This window comes from Python bivittatus, unplaced genomic scaffold (assembly GCF_059951505.1).
Source record: "Python bivittatus isolate LINGU-HERP-01145 unplaced genomic scaffold, Pbiv_v1 ctg000330_np1212, whole genome shotgun sequence".
NCBI classification, from domain to species: domain Eukaryota; kingdom Metazoa; phylum Chordata; class Lepidosauria; order Squamata; family Pythonidae; genus Python; species Python bivittatus.
The window spans coordinates 56,785,703-56,805,405 of record NW_028277058.1 but is presented as its reverse complement, the minus strand read 5'-3'; the positions used below and the strand labels follow the sequence as shown (position 1 = coordinate 56,805,405).

The window sequence follows — 19,703 nt, the reverse complement described above, 5'->3', positions numbered from 1 at the left end:
TGAAAAAAATGTCCTGTCCCCAAGACCCTCAGATTCCATCATTCTCAGTTTCAAAACAGATTTTGGGGGGAGGTATTTCTCCTCAGTTCGAAGCAGATTTGCTTAGTCACTGAAGAGCAGTGACAGTGTGGGATCCCAGAGATGTATCTCTGTCGCTGGACTAGCACAAAACTGCCATGTCAAAGTGTCCTTTCTTTTCTTATGTTAAAAAGATCCTTTCATTTGTGAGGATTCTAGGCAGTGCTGGAGAACATAATTGTATTGTTTCAATCTGGTTGTTCTTTGAACTTTTGTCCTTTGTTTGCTTCACCAACTCTGTCCTCAGCTGCATTTTGTCACCCTAAAGTTTCTTCCTTTTGGCTGTTGAAGCTCAGAGGGATTGGTAGTTGAGGCGGTGACCTAACACCTGACATTTTGTTATCATGGGCACACAGACTCATGTAGATCACCCTCTTTTTTCTCACTTTCTCAGATGCTATTTCAACTTTCTACTCTACTGTTTCACTTCATCTGGATTTTATATTTTATTTTATATACTTTTACTTCTGCTTGGCAAAGTATCTTCCATCTTAGGCAGCTGTATTTAAGACATTCCAGAGAGATCTTCTGGATGCACATGGAATCTCCTTAATGTGGTGAGATGAGTCCTCCATTGGTCAAATGACCCAGAGGCCTGCAGTTGCAAACAATTTTTTTTCAAATAATGTTTTAGATTTTAAGATAAGAAAAATAAAAGCTAACAAAAGCAAATATTAAAGACAGAGAATAAAGAAGGAAGGAAAGACTGAAAAAGAAGAGAGAGAACGAAGTCCAGAAAGAAAGGAAAAAAGGAAAGAAAAAATAGAAAAAAGAATGACTTCCAACTTTCCTTACAACAAATATAAGTATAAATTTACACTAAACTCTTACTCTAAGTTTACAACATAACTTTCACTTTTTTCTATTGTCCACTATTAATTCCTAGTTATCAAATCCAGACATCATAATTTCATTTTTTTTCCTGTTTCACGCAAGAAGTCCAAACAGTTGTGAACAATTTCAATGCACCCCTGTGCAATTGTATTATGTCCCTGCTTTTGAAACAGGAGCATAGCCATCATGCATGAAAAGCCAACCTGGCTTCCCATGGGAGGACATTCTTCTGATTCAGCCTGGAAACTGGAAATGAGCCCCAATAATTGCTGGGTTTTGAAAGATTTGAAGGCAATGGAGGTTTGCCACCATGCTTTCTGGCAAGCACGTAGAAATGCTACCAATTTATTGTCTGTTCTACTTGGGAAGGGAAGAAAGGATATGGGCCTAGAACCAACCTGCAGGAAGAGACAAAACACCCATTTATTGACTGGCAACTCCTGACTGAGTAACAGTTCTCTTTGTTCAGTCATTGGCAAGGACTGAGTAGTTGAGGGTTCTCTGGAAACCCTAGACTCACAAAAATCAGGCTCATAGCATCCTGAAAATAATCAAGGCAGACCAAATCAATCTCAAGTGTGTGTTAAACTGGATTCAAAAAGGTTAGGGGACAGAAAGGCTGGATTCTAGAAGATCCCATTGAGGGGCTATCTAGATGTTGCTAGGTGGTAATTCCCAACATTTCTCACCATTGGCTGTGTTGGTTGGAGCTACTAGGTATTGTGGTGCAAGAGGGCTACATGGTCTCCATACCTGCCATAGAACAGAGGTGAGCAACCTTTGAGGACCACTGGCTAAAACATGCTCCTTTGACTAGAAGGAGAACTGCAGTGATATTACCAGAAAGAGTGGTACTAAATCTTAATGGTCTATTTTTTGAACTAGTAAGCCTCTGGGAGACTAATTGTTTCCCACCCTTAGAAACACCCCAAATTGCTATAAATGGCTCAACATACATTTATCTTTCTCCAGGCTCAGCCTACCCCAGAAGTAGACAGCGATTGTTTCCTATTCTTGTTTTGCAACTCAGCAAGCAGATCAATTGGGAGGACACCAAAGAGAAAAACTTGCATGGCTCAAACATGTGAGAGTCAGCTATGATCCTAAAGAGGTGCGGACCTTGACAGGTACCCAAAGATGCTGATTCCACGTCCTCTTGAGCAACAGCATCCGGGAGGGAGGGGTCAAAATCAGCAAAAAGGCAGATAAAGCATTGTGATGCAAGCCCCACCCATTTTGTACATGCGCAGACATGCACATTTCAAAGGGGTAGAGCTTGCATCATAAGCCTCTGTCCACCATCTTGCCAATTTTGACCTCACCCCATGGACATTGCTCCTCCCAGGGATGGAAACCAAACCGAGGAAATGTAGTTCTCAGTCCATTTATTTGCAGTTAACCAACTAAAATGTTAGTTGATTAACTTGGGAAGGCAGAATTCAACCAATGGAAGTATGGGAGGTGTTTCCCAGTTCTGGTATTTATTTAGTTGAAATACAAAATAAATATATTAGAAAAAAAAGAAAAAGAAAACTGAACTGGCATTAGTAGAGTTGCCTCACCCTGAGAAGACTTGCACTGAGAGAGTGTAAGACGGTGGACACAAAGGATTAAAAAAAAAATTCTTGTTGCTGCTGTTGTTAAGAAGCAAAATGCCAATATTAAAGGAAATCGTTGTCTCATTTTTCCTTCTTGTGGCTGTTTTATTTGACATGCTGAGGAGAATCCAGTTTCAAAATCCCAGAGAACAGTTGGGGGAAAAAGGATTTCCTTGTGTTTCTGCTTCTAAAAAATATTATTAAAACTTAAATCAATGTTCCTTTCTCTCTATTTTTTTGGCTTCTGGAACTACATTTGACATTACAGCATTAGTGCCTAATGTATACAAACATTGCTAATGTACTAGAATTACAACACTGAATGCCATTGTACTCTTAGCTCAGCCATTAAAAATACATTAATGTTCTTTTCCTGCAAATTGGCCCCTTTTGTCTGTAATTTATTCAGCAATAATGGCTATTTTTATACATATATTTCCCTGGAAAGTTAATAAGGCCACTCTGAAAGCTTTTGAGTTGCAGAATAGCAACTGAGTGCAGTGATGTTCCCATAGCTTTGCCTTTAACATTCGGATTGGGTTTTGTGTTTTCGTGTATTTTCTAGGGTCAATGTGATTTAGTATCCAGGGCCCCATAATTATTACTGAGCCCTGAACTCACCTTCACCAGTCCATATGTTATTTAACCCGTCTTGGTTGATGCTGGAAAATTACTTTTTTGGGGGGAGGGCGCTATTTGCCTTAATTAAGCAATGAGTGTGGATGTTTTTGAATCTCATAGGAAATCAGAGTGATGACGCCATGAAACAGTAGTTGTGGTGGTGGTGGTGGTGGTGGTGGTGTTTATGAAACAAGCTGAAAATACACCCCAAAGAAGAGAAACCATGATTGGCCTTGTTTTGGAACCAGCAGTACATCTTTCTGTAGTGGAAATGTGGGCTTGCTATAGTTGAAGAAAGAAATTCATTTAGAGATATGGAAATAATGAATGAATTTTTAAAAAATCATATGCAAATATTGTCCACACACACACACACACACTGTTTTTGTCTTGGTCTGCTCCACCATCTTTCCTAGGTTGCATGGATTTTTGAAAGCTGTTGGAAGGCATATACCCAACTCAAGGGCACCTTCCACCATCGCACTACCAGACATGTTGCCATACACTTCAAGATAACAGTTGTCTGGAATACACAGGGGATAACAACGAGGGGGAAGGTTCAGAGCTATAGAAAATTTTACTCCAAACAAAGGGTTTTTAACTTAGGTGGTTTTCATTCCAAAGCAACTGCCAGATGCTGTGAGATTAAGATTGGAAGAAATGTGAAGGTGAGAAATTGGTTGGACATCCCTTGATACATTCTTGGTAAATATTGGAATTTAATTCCTTCTAATATTTGATTTTTTAATGACCATACCATGATCATGTTATGAGAACTTAATTATTTTGTTCCCAAAGAGTCACTACATATATTTTTCTCTCCCCCCGTGCCCACATTTCATGGATTCTCATCCCTTTGTCCTACCTATTGCCTGTGGAATATCTGAAATTGTCTGAACTAAACTCAGGAGGGTGAGGATAAGGGCTTATGAAACATACTTGTATAATGGGTATGTATTTGGCATGAGCTTGGAAACTGATGAGTTGGGGAAGCAGGAATTAAATCTTTCCAAGCTTTCCAGATACATTTTTTTTTTTAATGTTATGAATCCACTGTTGGTACATATTTGCTTCCACCAACAACATTTGTCCCCTGCTGGTAGTTAGTGGGAAAATGAAATTATATGGCAGTGACATGGAGGAAATAAATGATGCCTGCTGACCCCATGCATCAGCCAAGGTAATGCTGAGAGAAAATGAGATCTCTGAAGAACTTTCAGCTGGACTTTGCCAAAAGGAAGGACAAAACTACTCACGCATTTCCAAACATTCAACAAGCATTCTGTTTGACTTAGAAATGCTTGCATTTTCAGCAAGGCAGGCAAGAAGAATTTGGGGTTTTTTTTTTAGAACAGGGGCCGTTTTTCCTCCAGAAAGCTTTCTGTACAAAGTTATATCATGGGATAGCGTTGCTTAAGGAGAACATCTGAGAAAAGAGACACAGGGGTGTTTGAAGGAAAGAAGGATCTGCTACCGCTGCCTCCAATGTTGATTTTATGCCCCATAGTTTGTGTCCTCCAAATTGTTGAAATGTGGCTATAAGTAGATATATGCTTTGCATAGTGAACATTCAGCACTGATGTTTCCATCTTAAAGAATCATAGGTAGCAAGCAAAGGGAAAGATCTCACCCTCAACTAATATGAGCAAGCTAATAAGTTCCTACAATCATGGAAAATATATGTAGCTTGAGGTTGAATTGTTGAGTTTTTGGTGTTCTTTGAGCTTGTTTTCCTTCTTGAAGATGTTTCATCATAGACTAGGTAATATTATTTATTTATTTATTTATTTATTTGGCTTGTATGCCGCCCATCTCCCTCACGGGTGACTCTGGGCGGCTCACAATAAAAAAGAAAAAATACAATTCTCTCCAAGATGGCTAAAAACTATAAATAATTAAAAAACGTATTAAAAATACCCTAAAAAACCTCATCTAATTTTGGCCCTATAAAAAACTGTAAGATGCTGGGGGGGGGCAACCCATCATCCCACCAGCCATCTCCACAGGTGCGGGCCCTAGACTAGGTAACCCTGTTGTACACTGCCCAGAGTCCCTTGGAAAAAGTGAGATGGGCAGCTAATGAATTGTATAAATAAATCAATAAAATAAATCAGTCCATGGAGGGATGAAGTTTGCTGGCAGTTTATATATAGTAGCTTGTCCTGCCAGCCAGGTTGGAGTATTGTTCCTCTACTTATGTCATCATCATCATTACCATCACAACAGATTTTTCAAGCCATGGATACTGTTGGGTGGCTTAGCTAAGTTTAAATGAATAAAAATAATAAAGTAGGTTATCTTTTTCTTGCTGATCTAGATGTAATTTTTACCCACCATCGTTGATTATATCTGCAGAAGAATTATATTATATTATAATTTTATTATATAAATATAATAATAATAATATAAATAATATAATAATATTATAATTATAATTATAATATAAAGAATTATATCTGCAGAAGCAGATTGGATGGGTTTGCACAACACATCGAGCAACAAACTACACAACCACATTTTAGTGAAACATGTTGTGCAAATTAAAGTCTGTGTGATTGTTGATGGTTCAGGGTGTTATCTAACCCTCCCCCCCGCCCCCAAGTTGAGTAAATCGTACTTAACTGTGGGGAAATACATCCGTCAAACACTTTTGCAGCGCACAACTGACCTTGCTTGAGCAACTTGAGCAATCAGCTTTGAAGGCACCTGCTGTAGCGTTCACTTCACTGCAGAATATTTGCAGACTTGTTCCCTTAAGGTCCATCACGTGTCTCTCATTTTTATTTACCGAACTGAAGAGAAGTTCTGTCAGTATTTGGCCCAGGGACTGAGTTTGCAGTAAACTTTTTCCTGCTTGCGTTTCTTTATCGACAAAGAGCTGCACTTTAATTGTTTTATTTTTAAGCAATCAGATATGCATATATGCATCCAGGCCATTTAACTCCCATTGGAGGTAAGCAATATTATGCAAAGTGCAGAAAAAAAAAATAGTAAGCAAAATAAATGAAACAGTGAGACAAGAAAAATAAAACAGAAGTATAGCTAAATCTACTTTATATCATGATGTTTAAGCCATGGTCACAACAGATTTAATTAAATAAATAAGTGGTCACCATCAGGTGGCCCTATAAGTATTGACCTCCATAGCCCATCATGGTTTTGATCAAGGGGGGCTTTCATGTAGTGCTTTTGAATAAGATGTTGTTGTTGTTGTTCAGCCGTTAAGTCGTGTCCGACTCTCCGTGACCCCATGAACCATATTGCGCCAGGCCTTCCGGTCCTTCACTGCCTCCCTGAGTTGGCTCAGTTTCATGCTCATTGCTTCAGTGATGCCATCGAACCATCTCATCCTCTGCTGTCCTCTTCTCCTTTTGCCTTCAATCTTTCCCAGCATCAGGGTCTTCTCCAAAGACTCCTCTCTTCACATTTGAATAAAATAGAGGAGGGTTAACTAGATTATCAGCCTTAGTGGTGACACATGGAACATTCCTTGCTACATCAAGGAAAATTGTGTTCACTTTGGTCCCATTTGGGCCAGCATGCAATGCATGCAATCAAAACCCAATTTTATCTCAAGCATTCTGATGCTATTCTGTGCAAGCTAGATTTCTAATCCGGAGAGTAGCATGCAAGCTAACATATGTTGTTCACATCCTACCAACTTGGATGCCCTTCTAATATTAACATATAGCCATTGATCAAACTATATCCTTAAATTCTTTCCACTACAACCCTTCTCATTTTCTCTTAACCTACTTAAGCTAAAGCAGCCTTTTTTCAAACTGATCCCCTCCAGATACACTGAAATTGCAACTTCCCAAATTTCTTATTCCAACACACATCTGGAGGGCCTCAACCCATGGAAAGATGGACTGAAGTGCAGGTTCTGCAGAAATTCACTTGCAATTAAACAGCTTCCTTCTTTTCTGCTTCCAGAAGCTGTTTCTTCTGTGGCTTCATACACTTTTGTGTTGCCTGTCAATTTCCTCTTTAAATGTCTACTACCAGATTTAGGGCTAGCTAAGCATACTGTGGTTGCTTGCTAGAAATGATTCCAGTTAAAGAAATACTTGATTTCCAGCTTAGATTCACACAACATACATTCATGATGAAAATCTCTGGGTTGATGGAATTCGACGTGAAGATTGTGAATTTTCACAAGAATGTGAAAATCTCAGCTTTTAAACTATACTATACACTCTTTGAGGAACATTCTCCTTGTGCACTGCAGCTAATTTAATTTCCAGTGTGTTTGCTTTCCACTAGAACAGTAGCAATTTTAAGATGTGTGGACTTCAACTCCCAGAATTCTTCACCCAGTGCAATATAGACAAATATCTCCAATTTAAACCTAAATGCCTACTGATCACCTAGATCATGAATAGTTTTCATATTTCATTGTTAGTATTATTGTTGGTTTTGCTTACATACTGCCCATTCCCAAAAAGGTTAAAGTGGATAATAGTGTCAACAGGAAACAGAAAACAATCCAAATACAGTAAAAATGAGGAGATGAAGAAAGATTTAAAAACTGAAAAAATACAAATGTCCAAATGTCTGCAAACCCACTTTGAGTCACAGCACACCCTCCTCCTGTGCCAGGTGGAACATGTAGGTCTTCCACATGTTGCTGAGGTCCAGGAGGGACAAAGCGGACTGATCTCTATTGGGAAGAAGTTGCAAAGAGTTGGGGTGGCTACTGAAAGCACCTACTTCCAAGGCTCCAACAGGTAGAAGTGCCACAGGGACCAAACCCCGTTTAATCTCAGTAGACAGATAAATGAATATAGGAGAAAGCGATCCCTCAGATAACCATGAATCGTATCCAGCCTCCTGCCATCTTGCAGGCCTTAAACAGCCATGAGGTCCAGAGATCCAACTGGAAGATGGCAGAACTGACTGCAGGGGCCCTATCCACTTTCTCGGGACCCACAGACGTATTTAATTCATACAAATAAATTTTGCAACAATGATTCTCTAGTGATTTCCTGCCCAGAGACTTCTGAATGTGTCCTCTTTCCCCCCCCCCTTTCAGTTTATTTCGTTTAGCTTTCGCTTCTGAATCATGCTCTTTGTTCCCCATCCCTTATTTATCACTAAAATGAAAACACGATGTTATAAAGTAACACTATATCTGTACCGTCGTTCCTCAAACCAGAGATAAGCCGTCACCACAGTTCAACTGCGTTTTGATCTGAAAACCTTCCTAGATGGAGAAAAATCAAATTATTAAAGGATTTAGGCTTCCCTCTGATACATCCATGTTGTAGCTTCAAATGACAGGCTGAAACACTATGGCTTTGATGGTGTACCCCTTCACTTCCTTTTTCTGTATGGAGCACAAATTATACATGTTTAAAAATCCAAGTTCAACCAAGCCCGTTTCGTACATTCCAAATTTCCAGTTTGGCATGGAGGTTTGGACTGGAGGTGACCAAGGCTGAACTCTTTGTGTCAATATTTCAGTCCCTGAGTTTTTATTGATTATTTATTCATTCATTCATTCAGTTTATATAGCCGCCCATCTCAGACCATTGACTCTTTTATGGTATTCTGCTCCTTTCGGTGTGATATGTACAGATATAGATGTCTGTGTCTGCAGATCGGTTTTATTATCTTGGTTTTGTGTTGCCCTGACAGCATGGCTGAAGACCATCTGGTCCTAAGTCCTTTTGTATGCTGCAAGATTCATTTTTACTCCGATGTAGCTTGCAGAAGATTTCCGTGAAGGATTTGTAGGACAGAAGGATCTCGGGGACTAAAATGCTGGATTCAGCTCCTCTGTTGCCACGTTTTATGCAGCCTTTCCCTTTCCCTGCCCCACCTCCTTCCGTATAGGAGTAATGTTTCCGTCACTTCCCCCTTTTATCAAAAATGTTGATCCTGCCAGCGCGAAACATGCCTTCAGTTAGGAGAGGTGCTCTTATCTGACCTACATAACAATGCATTCATGAGCTAATACGACTTCCAGCTATAGCGATTTTTAAAAAATGATGGAAATGGGCCTGGTCGTACATGCCACGGATTCTCTGGTGAATGAGGGAATTGTTCTAAAATTAGACTCTGCCATGCAAGAAAGGCTTCGAGCGCTTAAGTTTCTCTTGCAGTAATATTTCTTTTGTGAGATAGGCATAATAATGTGTCACATTAGCTTCCACTGTTATGCTTCAAGGCACAAGGCACTTAGGTGACAAGTGAAACAAGCAATTAAGTGTTTATTAGTAAGGTTTGGCCATCAGGACTGGTGACCAGGAGAGGGAATTGTGAAAAATGGAATACAGGAGCCCCATCATAAAGCCCATAACTGCGTTAATTTGGTTTTTGTGGGAGCAGAGATAATTTACAGCTGTAGCTTTTGGGGTAGACAGTAATGGTTGGAGGACCAACTCAGCATCTTTCTTCATAGGTTCATCTTCATAGCAGCCCAGCCTTTTTGGCCTGAGTATCATAGAGACTTCACTCAGATTGGGGAATGTTGAATGAGTCTGTTCAAGTAACATACTAAGCCATAATGTAGTTTAATGTGTTGATTGGGGTTTGGTTTAGCATCATGATGGCCTGCCATGCTGATTTGCAGACCAGAGTGGATGGCTTGCTACAAAGTAATGTGAGAGGGAATGTTAGAAATTACTCCAATGGTCTCCAACATGAACTTTCATGTTCAGCATGAAAGGAACTAAGAAGACATAATTTGGATTCCTTTGCAATACAATCTATATCTATGTATTTTATTTTATGTATTGAAATACATTTGTCTGAGAAGTGGCCCATAGGTTTCCCTAAACTCCCAAAGGGTCCCATGGCACAAAATAATTCTAGAGTCAGGCCCATAACCATCCATGGGGGAGTCAAGGGAAGAAGTGACTTTATCAGCCAAGTGAAATGATTTATAACATAAATCCCACCATTTGTTGTCATCATGGCTTCTAAGAGACTTCAGTGATCAGGCCCATGGTTCAGCTAGCCCTACAGTGATTGGAACCTTTTTTCTGGAATGCCAGGCCATAGGAGATCAAATGGGTGCCATGCTGGCTACAAATTCTGGGCATTTAAATCCTTATACATCTGGAAAGTAGCAGTTTGAGGATAGCTTGATGACTCCTTACCTACTGTCTCAGTCTCTCTCTCTCTCTCTCTTAGAATGCCTTAGAGCAGCTTTTCTCAACCTTGGCTGCTTTAAGCTGTATGGACTTCAACTCCCAGAATTCCAGCTGGGGAATTCTGGGAGTTGAAGTCCACCCAGCTTAAAGCAGTCAAGGTTGACAAACACTGCCCTAGAGCCATTCTGCAGGGAAATAGGAGTTTAATTCAAGTCTCCCCATAAGAAGGGAAGGCACTCTGTACATGCTTGGAGAATTTGGTTTTAAATATAATGTATTAACTGTTTATAAAAAAGACCAAAGGGGCATGTCATCAGATAGGACCATTTTCATTTGAGAAGGCTTGTTTAACAGAGGGTAGAAAAATGACTTCACTTAGATTTGTTATACATTTAACCCATCAGTCCAACATAACATCCAGCAAGGGTTAAGAACGAAACTGAGTTTCATCGCTGAGTAGGAACCTAAATAGATTTCTTCATGCTTCTTTCATGAGGGACATCAAAATAGGAAACGGATCTTATAAAAAAAGATTGAAAGGTTTCCTAATGAAGCACAAGTCAGGCGTCCCCACCCCACCCCACCCCCTCTTTCTTTCTTAAACACACTGATAAAACTACTAGAGTTTCCAAAGCGTTGACTTAGGGCGAAAGGGACTTGGGAACTCATCAGCAACGGAAACTGTAGCCTGTGACGAAACCACAAAGGAAGTTGAGAGGCAGTCGTGAAGCCTTTGGTTGCAAAGACACACACTCAGAACTACCCAAGCTGTGGTGACGCAGCAGAAGAAGTACGAAGAACTGGCCATTATTCTCAGATCTACACCCAAACATGAGGTATCATTTTCCATTTTTTCCCCTTAACTTGTCTTCTATTTTCATTTGAGAGAAGCTTCTCCTATAGGACCTGAAGGGTGCTGAGATGTTGAGTGACTGAAGGCAGACGTTGCTCTGCAAAATTGGTGTCTTCTTTGAATACTTGGTTCTTGTTATGGAATGTGGGCAGCAAGTGTTCCTGGGGTGAAAAAGAAAGGACTTCTTTTCATAGAAGGTAGCCTTGCACTTATCCACAAGGTGGAGAGATTTGAAATTGCTAACAGGGAAAAAGGTCTTCATCAGTAAAAAAAAAAAAAGTTTAAAGGTTAGATATCCTGTTGCTTGTTCTAGTTTCTTGGAGATGTGTTGTGTTTCCAGTTCGTTTAACTTGTTCATTAGTGCTGCAAGGGTTCCAGATGTTCTGAACTTGGCTTCTGCAGAAAGAGGAAAGACTTGATCCTACAACTAGAACAATTAAATAACTATATTCTGGATGCTAGTGTTGTGGAGTTCTACCTTCACACCCATTTTTTTCTCCCTGGGAGGAAAAGCAAAACAGAATATAGGTGGAATCTGAATTGATGATGTTGGTGGTTTTAGTCCGGAAGGACTCTTTACAGCAGTGCCATCAACGGGTTAGCAGCCATGTTGTGTTTTCTCTGTCTTTCACTCTTATTTGTCTCCCTCTTTCTCTTCTCCCTCTTTTGCCTCCTGCTGATGAATGTTGAGCTTCTGGGGCTTGTTCTTGTTATGTGATACCATTGCACTGAAAACATGATATGAATCATCTGAGGAGATGTTGCTATCATCCCCTCTTTCCATAACCGTAAACAGGAGACTCTGAATTTCAGGTTCCAACTAATCGCTAACCATTGAGTTTCATTATCTCAGGAGGAATTCATTATCTCCTCAAAGATAATTAGGAAGGAGAGCTTCCATCTTGAGGCCAACTGCTTTAGAAAATAGCTTAGGTAAGGGCTTACCTTTAATCTTCAGTGCTCTAAAGCCACCAAATTGCATCCTAACTATCTCCACGGCTGAATCCAAGGTAGTTTTATGAGATGGTCAAGATTATAAGGATGAGGCTATCAGAGGCCCAGCACTGTCAGTTTTTGCTTTTTGCTTTAATATGTCAACCTGTAGACCTCTGATTTAGCTGAACTACCATTCTCAGGAAGCACAACCAACATCAAGGGATAGTGAAAGTGATAGTTTAATAATATCAGGAGGGCTGAAATTTCCCCAGCCATGTTAGCATCTTAAACTGGAAACTATCTGCAAAGCTCGAAGGAGGAGCATTAAGAGCTTGCTAGGAAGGCAAAAAGAGGGTGAGGGGTGTTCCACAGTTTTTAAAAAGCAACAGAAATCTCCACTACTTTTGCTGCAGCTTCTAGCAATTCTCAAATGTGTAGACCATAATCTTGATGCAACAGAGCTGAGTTTGGGAAGACAAAACCACAACCCTGAGCACGACAAAATCTGGGGAAATGGAGGACTTTGTATTTCTGGCAGCTGAAGAGGGGCCTGGTTGCCTCTTTTCAGAAGCTCTCTTTCCTTTTGCAGAAGTCCCCAAAAGCAGAACTGGAGGATGATAGGAAAGTCTCTAAAGAGTCTCTTTCATTAAAACTGATTAACAGCATGTTGTAAATTGCTCTGAATCTGGATCATGATTTGGAAAAGAGAGAATTGGAACTGGAAAAAAACAAAAGTGCAAGAAATTTCAGAATAGTTTATTTGACAACACTTGAAGGAATATTGACTTCAGGAAAGGGGTGGGTAGGCCTAAATAAGACTTATCAACCCTGGTGTCATCATGCCAGAAAGGAACCCAGAAGATTTTGGCATTATCCTTGCAGGTAAAGAGGGCCTTTAAGTTCACTCACTCTCTGCCCTGAATATAAGAATTGGACTATGCTGCATTTGAAAGACGTACTGTAGCAAGTCCAGACTGAGAGCTAAGCCTACCTGTTCGGTGGGCGTTCCCACATTGCCACGATGGACTGTGCCAATCATTTGCAAATGGAATTGCTATTTCAGTGGAATTCTCTGGAGATGCTTGTGGTTCAACCAGAAAAATAAGGACTGTAGTGCTGATTGATGATTCCATCTTACAAAACTTTCCTGTGTCATCTGTCTGAAAAGATGCTGGATTCTTCTTGTACCCTTCGGTGTCCCAGCATGGCTAGGTCAGAGATAATGTGGGCAGCTGTTCTTAAGCTCAATGGCATGGCTGGTATTCTTTGTACTAGCTTGATTTTAAGATATGTGAGATATCTAGGTCTACCAAGGCAATGTACCCAATGCCTAGTACTTATGCAAGGCTTACCCAATATGAGACTTTCTTTGGTCTTTTTCACATGGTCCAATATGATGTGTGTGTGCATGTGTGTGTGCACATGTACACACACAGATACACAAAGGTGCACTTCTCTATTTGTAAAGAGTTCTCTGGGATGAAAGATCTCAACTTTTCCTAGTCCTTACTGGGATGGGAGAAATCCAAGCCACCAGAAGCTGTTTTCTGATATGTTCCCTCCCCCTCTTTCCTTTACAATGAAGCCTTGTTTTCCTCCTACTCCCAAATACTTTTCTATACCCCCTCCAGAGGCAACCTGCCCCAAATGTCAGTATTTTCCAGCCATGTACAAATAACATCTGCCTTTGTGCCTGGCCACCTGTCTTCTTCTAGTCCCTCCAGAGTTTCAGTTGCATCAATTCTAGTATCCGTTGTTGTTTTTTCCCCACCCTTCAGAAAACCAAATCTCTCTTCTTGAGGTTGTGTTCAACTTGGTGGCTTCTGAGAATATTTATAGCAAAGGAGAGGAAAAATCCTCTCTGCCAAAATGCACTTGTGTGGAAGACAGAGATGACGGTTGTAGTCCTGGTGTTCATCAGTGTTTAGAAGCAATGCTTCTGAATATCTCTTGCTGAGGAATGGTCACAGAAGGAAACTGATGCTTTCAGGTCCTGATGATGGATTCTCTAGAAGCATTGTGTGTACTACTGAAAGAAACATTAATCAGCCTAGAGATGTTTCCTAAAACTCTTATCATTCTGAGCTTACACCAAAGATGAGGACAGAGATGATGAGAGTGGTGACTCCAAAGTTCTGGAGAGCTGAATTCTTCTGTTTTAGTGATACATTTAGTGACAGCAATCCCCTTGGGTCATTAGAAGTAGCTTTTCTGAAAAGACAGCAGTGTGCATTTAAGTTTAATAGAGGAACTTTGAACTGTAATGGGAAACATACTCCTATTTCCTTTAGGGAGCAGGTTAACACATTGCTCCTTAGCCATCTTTCCCTTAGAAACCCATGAGAGAGACATGGAAGCAATGCCACCATCTGACATTTGGCCCTCTGAATATTCAGTCATTTCATTTGTTCTGAACAGCATGTTCTGGATAGCTTGTTCTGCCAATCAATAAGAGAGTTGCTCCATGGAGCCCAGACATTATGAAGAGTGTGGGCCAAACCCTCTGTGTTTTCTTCCTGCCAAGACAACCACGAAGCTGGAGTCATAAAAGAGAGACTTATTTCTCCACTTAAAACTCTTCGCATCTCCCTAGGGAATTTTGCATTCTTGGAAAGTGCTCTCAGAACAGTCTGATTATGATAAGTACAATGCATGTTCTTGAAAATTGCTTCCTTTGCAATCCACTATGGAAACAAAATAACACCAGCATTAGAAACAGTTTTCTTTCAGGAGAAATTAAAAAAAAAAAAAAACTCAGAGGAATAACATCTTTGGAAGTTGCATAAGTGTTTTTCTGTTAACTTTTGGGCAAATACTGATCTTCATCTTTTAAATGCATTCTGAAGGACAAAGAAGCAATATATGATCTGTGTTGGTAAATAATTTTGGCCGTGTGTTTGATGACTGTCTAAAATAATCATCCCCAACTTGGTGTCTTCCAAATGGGCTTGTTCTGCACCTCTGTTCCAGTGAGGCTAGCAACTGTGTGTGTCTATGGATTTCCTACATTTATGTCAATCAATTGATCAATTTTTATTCAGTCATAGACCAGCAAATAAAACAAAAGAATCACAATTAATTAGGATAAAAAAGAAAAGATAAAATTCTAAAGTATCTAAGAAAAATTAGAGGAGATACTATGGTGTATTGTACAAGCTATAGAACAGTATTTAGCTGTGGTCAACAAAATGGAATCAGATTGATTGTATAACTGCTGAATCTGGAGGATTCATGTCAGTTTACAGTACAACATTTGAGGATGCAATACAGTGTTTGAAGTTGTATCTAAACCCCTTCTTTCCCAGTCTGGTAAAGGATTTGCTAGGCTGTGACTTCTGAAAGCTACAGTCCCAGAGTATATGGAAGATGTCAGTTAGAGCTGACTGTTCTACATTAGCAATGATTCCTAACTAGTCCAAATGTAAACCAAATGGCCGTCATAATACATCCCCAGATTCTGTAGCCCGAAAGTGTAATGTCATGTGAGAATGACCTTGGGAGACAGGAGGAAAAGCCGCAGCCTAGACAATGGTCTGATAAATAAAATTTGAGTCCAAAAGAGGAGGGATGGAGAAAGCGTATCAGAAAGGACCTTCCCTAGTTTTTGGGAGAGTAAAAGTAAGGGACGGGAGGGGTACTTTCAGACTTTCAAGATTCTGTTACTGTAACCTTACCATAAAGATAGAATTAGTACTCATGGTTGTGCTTCTTGTCTAGACTACCTCGAAGGGCTAACAGGAAGTCACAGTTGCTTAAGAGCTAACTTAATCCAAAAAGTGTCACAAGATGTTCAGGAAAAGGTTTTCTTTCTTTCTTTCTTTCTTTCTTTCTTTCTTTCTTTCTTTCTTTCTTTCTTTCTTTCTTTCTTTCTTTCTTTCTGACTCAGTGGACATGTTAAGTAGGGTAGGTGCAGAGAGATTGACTGAGAACTGGGTGTGCTTACATTCTGTCTCACATTTTGGAACTCAGCAGCTTGTAGCATCTATTTTGGTATGGTGTCTCAAGTTTGAGCTATCAACTTGCATCTCACAACTTACGTTGCCTCCCTCCCAAGCTAGAGCATCTGTATGACCTTATGGATGACTTTTCATGTTGCCAATGCATGGGTGCAGCCAGACCTGTCCTACACACAAGCTGCTCTGTTTTGGTGTGCAACATGTCAAGTGGGTTTAGTTCTGGGAGGAGGGATTTTTTGCATCCAAGTTGTTTTTGATGTAATGGTCAGCAAGTTGAATTCTTCCATGAGGGACTGTAGATATCAAGTTGTCCAGCAGGCCATTCAAACCAAAGCAACAGGATACAACAGAACATTGCTAACAGAATAAAAGAATATCCATGGCTTTTGACCTTATCCTCTGAAATATAAGAATATAAATCTGACAAGGACAACACCGTTAATGTTTTATTAATGGCTGTTAGATTAGTGTTAGCAAAATATTTGACATATCTAAAAGAAACACTGGTCTGATAAAGGATGGTCTATTGCCTTCATAAAATAATGATAGTGATAGTAACAATTGCAACAACAACTACAACTGCTACTGCAGCAGCAGCAGATTCATCAGTGTCTGAGACAATTTGCAGATGAACACAAGCATAAAGGAACAGGTGGAAGTTTACAGTCTAAATTTAAATTTTAGGGAAAAAGAGAGAAAAGGCAGCCAACAGTGAATGGAGTTGAAAGCAAATTAAAGAAACAATGTATTGTGTTAGATTACCAAGAAATTAGATGAAAACAGGGTGAAGTTTTCCACTTTTAATGTCAGCTTCATGCCTCCTGTTCACTAATCCCATGAAGTCTTCTTTCTGTTCCTTTCTATCCCATTTATCTGGATGGTGAGGTAAGGGGCATTGTGGGAAAAGTGGAGCTATGGCAGTCTTTGCCCACTCTTTTCTTTCATGTGGGTGTTTGCCTTTAAGTTAGTGTTGACTCCTGGCAACTGCCTGGACTAGTCCCTGCAGTTTTCTTGGCAAGGTTTGGGAAGTGGTTTGCCCTGGCCTCCTTCCTAGGGCTGAGAGGGAAGGACTGGCCCAAGGTCACCCAGCTGGCTTCATGCCTAAGTTGGGACTAGAACTCACAGTCTCCTGGTTTCTAGCATGATGCCTTTAACCACTACACCAAACTGGCTTTTCTTTCATAACCCCTGAGAATATCTGTGTAGTGTGATGTGCTACAATGCAAGGTACTATGAAATGGGGTGAGGACGGGAAACGTTGCCACTCCCTCAAGCCTCCTTCTCCCCATAACTTTTTCCCATCACTAGAGTATCACTGCTAGCAATCCAGGGAAGAACCCCAGTGTCCTAGTGTTTTCTTTGGCCTTGGGGTGGGAGGGAGGGAGGGAGACAGTTATTAACAAGATTCCTAAATATCATCCCAGTCCAGTCCTCCCCACAAAATCATCTTTTGTCGGCCAACAGAAGTAAGTTTCCCAGCTGCTCTTTGACTGTGACGCAATGTGGCTTAGATTCTATGACTTTATGGAAGACAAGAAGATAGAATGAGACTAATGAATGAATAGTCCTGCATTAGGGCTTAATACTTTCTCACAAATATGAACACCTTAGAGTTGCATTCCTTTGATGATATGAGATGTATAAAAATGCTATCTTGGCTTTCTCCAAACTCTCATAATGAAAGACAACAGTATAGATAAATCCAGCATAATTCTGCTGTTCCTCCACTCCAGGGCCACTTCTGACCTATATTTTATATCTTGATGCAATTTATTTATTTTTAAAATCTAACACATGGCTTTATTTTCATCGCTGTGGTTTACACAGCCTAAAAAAGGATCTTATGTTTCACAGCTTTGGCACTTAGTGCAAAACTTTAGCGTCAGGAAATAAATCAGCTTCGGATAGCCTTTTTGGCTCTTGCCAGCCTGTTCAAAAGTGGATTTGTGATCATGTTGTTGTGACTTAAATTTTGCTTACATACTTACATTCCCTAGAAATGGGTTTATCCCTTTGCAAATAGCTGGATTTGGTGACATGCCGTAGGAAGAATCCCACCTAGCAGTTTTTGTGACGTGAAAAATCAGATTGCACAGCTTCACGTGGTGCTGATATGTTATGCGTTGAGAATCCTGTTACCATGCTTAAATTAACTGTCTGTTAATTCGATATTCTGTTTGAATATTGAATTAACTGTTCGTTTTCATTGGTTTAAGATTTCAGGCTGAAGATATTTTAAATGATGTTCCTTTCAAATCTTATTATGATAGTAGGATCAAAGTATTCATAGAAATCTTGGAGGCATCTAACTCAATCTTTGCTCAAGGGACAATGCCAACGTGATAGATAGTTGCTCAGGCTGTTTAAATACCCAAAGCAAAGGATAAGTCACCATTTCCAGGATAGTCCAATCCATTCTCAAATGGCTGATATCATTAGCAATATGATCAAGATCTGTTTCCCTGAAATTTCCACCCAGGGGTTCTAGCTCTGACTTCTGGACTTTTTTTTTTTTTGGGTGCCTTCAAGTCAGTGTTGACTTCTGACAACTGCCTACAGTTTTCTTAGCAAGATTTCGGAAGTGGTTTGCCCTTGCCTTCTTCCTCCTAGGGCTGAGAGAGAGGGACTGGCCCAAGGTCACCCAGCTGGCTTTGTGCCTGAGGCAGGACTGGAATTCACCGTCTCCCAGTTTCAAGCATGGTGCCTTAACTGCTACACCAAACTGACTCTCTGGAGCAGTGTTTCTCAACCTTGGCAGCTTTAAGACGTGTGGACTTCAACTCCCAGAATTCCTCAGCCAGCATGGCTGGCTGGGGAATTCTGGAAGTTAAAGTCCACATGTCTTAAAGTTGCCAAGGTTGAGAAACATTGCTCTGGAGCATTAGAGAAAAACACTTCCATTTCTATGTGATGTATTTGAAGACATCTGTAACCTCAGATCTTCTCCTGGTGAAACATAACCTGCCCTTTCCACTGTTCATCCTCCTTTAGTCCAAGCAGTTTAAAACCCTGCTGTTTCTGTAGGAACACCACTTGTTAAAAAGGGGCTTTGACATTTAGCAATTATTTCCTTTTATATCTAGTTGCAGATGATGATGCCCTGAGAAGTCACGCCATGCAATTACTTGAGACAACTCTTTAGAGCAGAGAACATTTGCAGGATGACCTGAGGGTTCAGAAACCTTTTTCATCTTCATTTTAGATTGTGGTTTTATTACAAGAAAGAACCATTATTTTTGAAATGCCGTATTCCTTGAAAGCCTGAGTTCTCTTATTGTGAGTGGATCAATCTGTTGTCAGTCCATGTCAGTTTTGCATAGAATCATTCATAAGTCTCTTCCATTTCTGCATCAATCTGTAATTTCTTTTTAAAAGGAGATCTAGATGATAGAGATTGATAGATGATAGATCGATAGATCGATAGATCGATAGATCGATAGATAGATCGATAGATCGATAGATCGATAGATCGATAGATCGATAGATAGATAGATAGATAGATAGATAGATATAAAGCAAAAACTAATTTCCATATGCATATGCCTCTCAAATATACATTTATTTCACCAATTTTATCCTGAACCTCTTATTTTAAGTACAGTGCCATATATTTTTAAATCAAGACTTACACTGCAACATTCAAAAAAGAGGGACAAGAAAAAATACATCCTTGCCTCCTGACCTACTTTGAACAGGTGTCCTTCAAAACATGGACTGAACAAAAATA

At 40.0% G+C, this 19,703-nt stretch overlaps 1 protein-coding gene across 25 annotated transcripts in view; it reads left to right on the top strand.

Moving 5' to 3' along the window:
• Nucleotides 1–19,703, top strand: part of CELF2 (CUGBP Elav-like family member 2) — a 545,664-nt gene that overhangs the window by 300,317 nt on the left and 225,644 nt on the right. Inside the window, exon 1 of one of the 25 annotated variants that reach the window (XM_088141385.1) lies at nt 10,952–11,067. The exons of the other annotated variants lie outside the window; for them this stretch is intronic. Within the exon in view, the coding sequence (XP_087997511.1) occupies nt 11,063–11,067 (5 nt within the window). The 5' untranslated portion in view covers nt 10,952–11,062. Of the gene's footprint in view, nt 1–10,951; nt 11,068–19,703 lie in introns of those variants that run through there. 25 annotated transcript variants of the gene reach the window in all.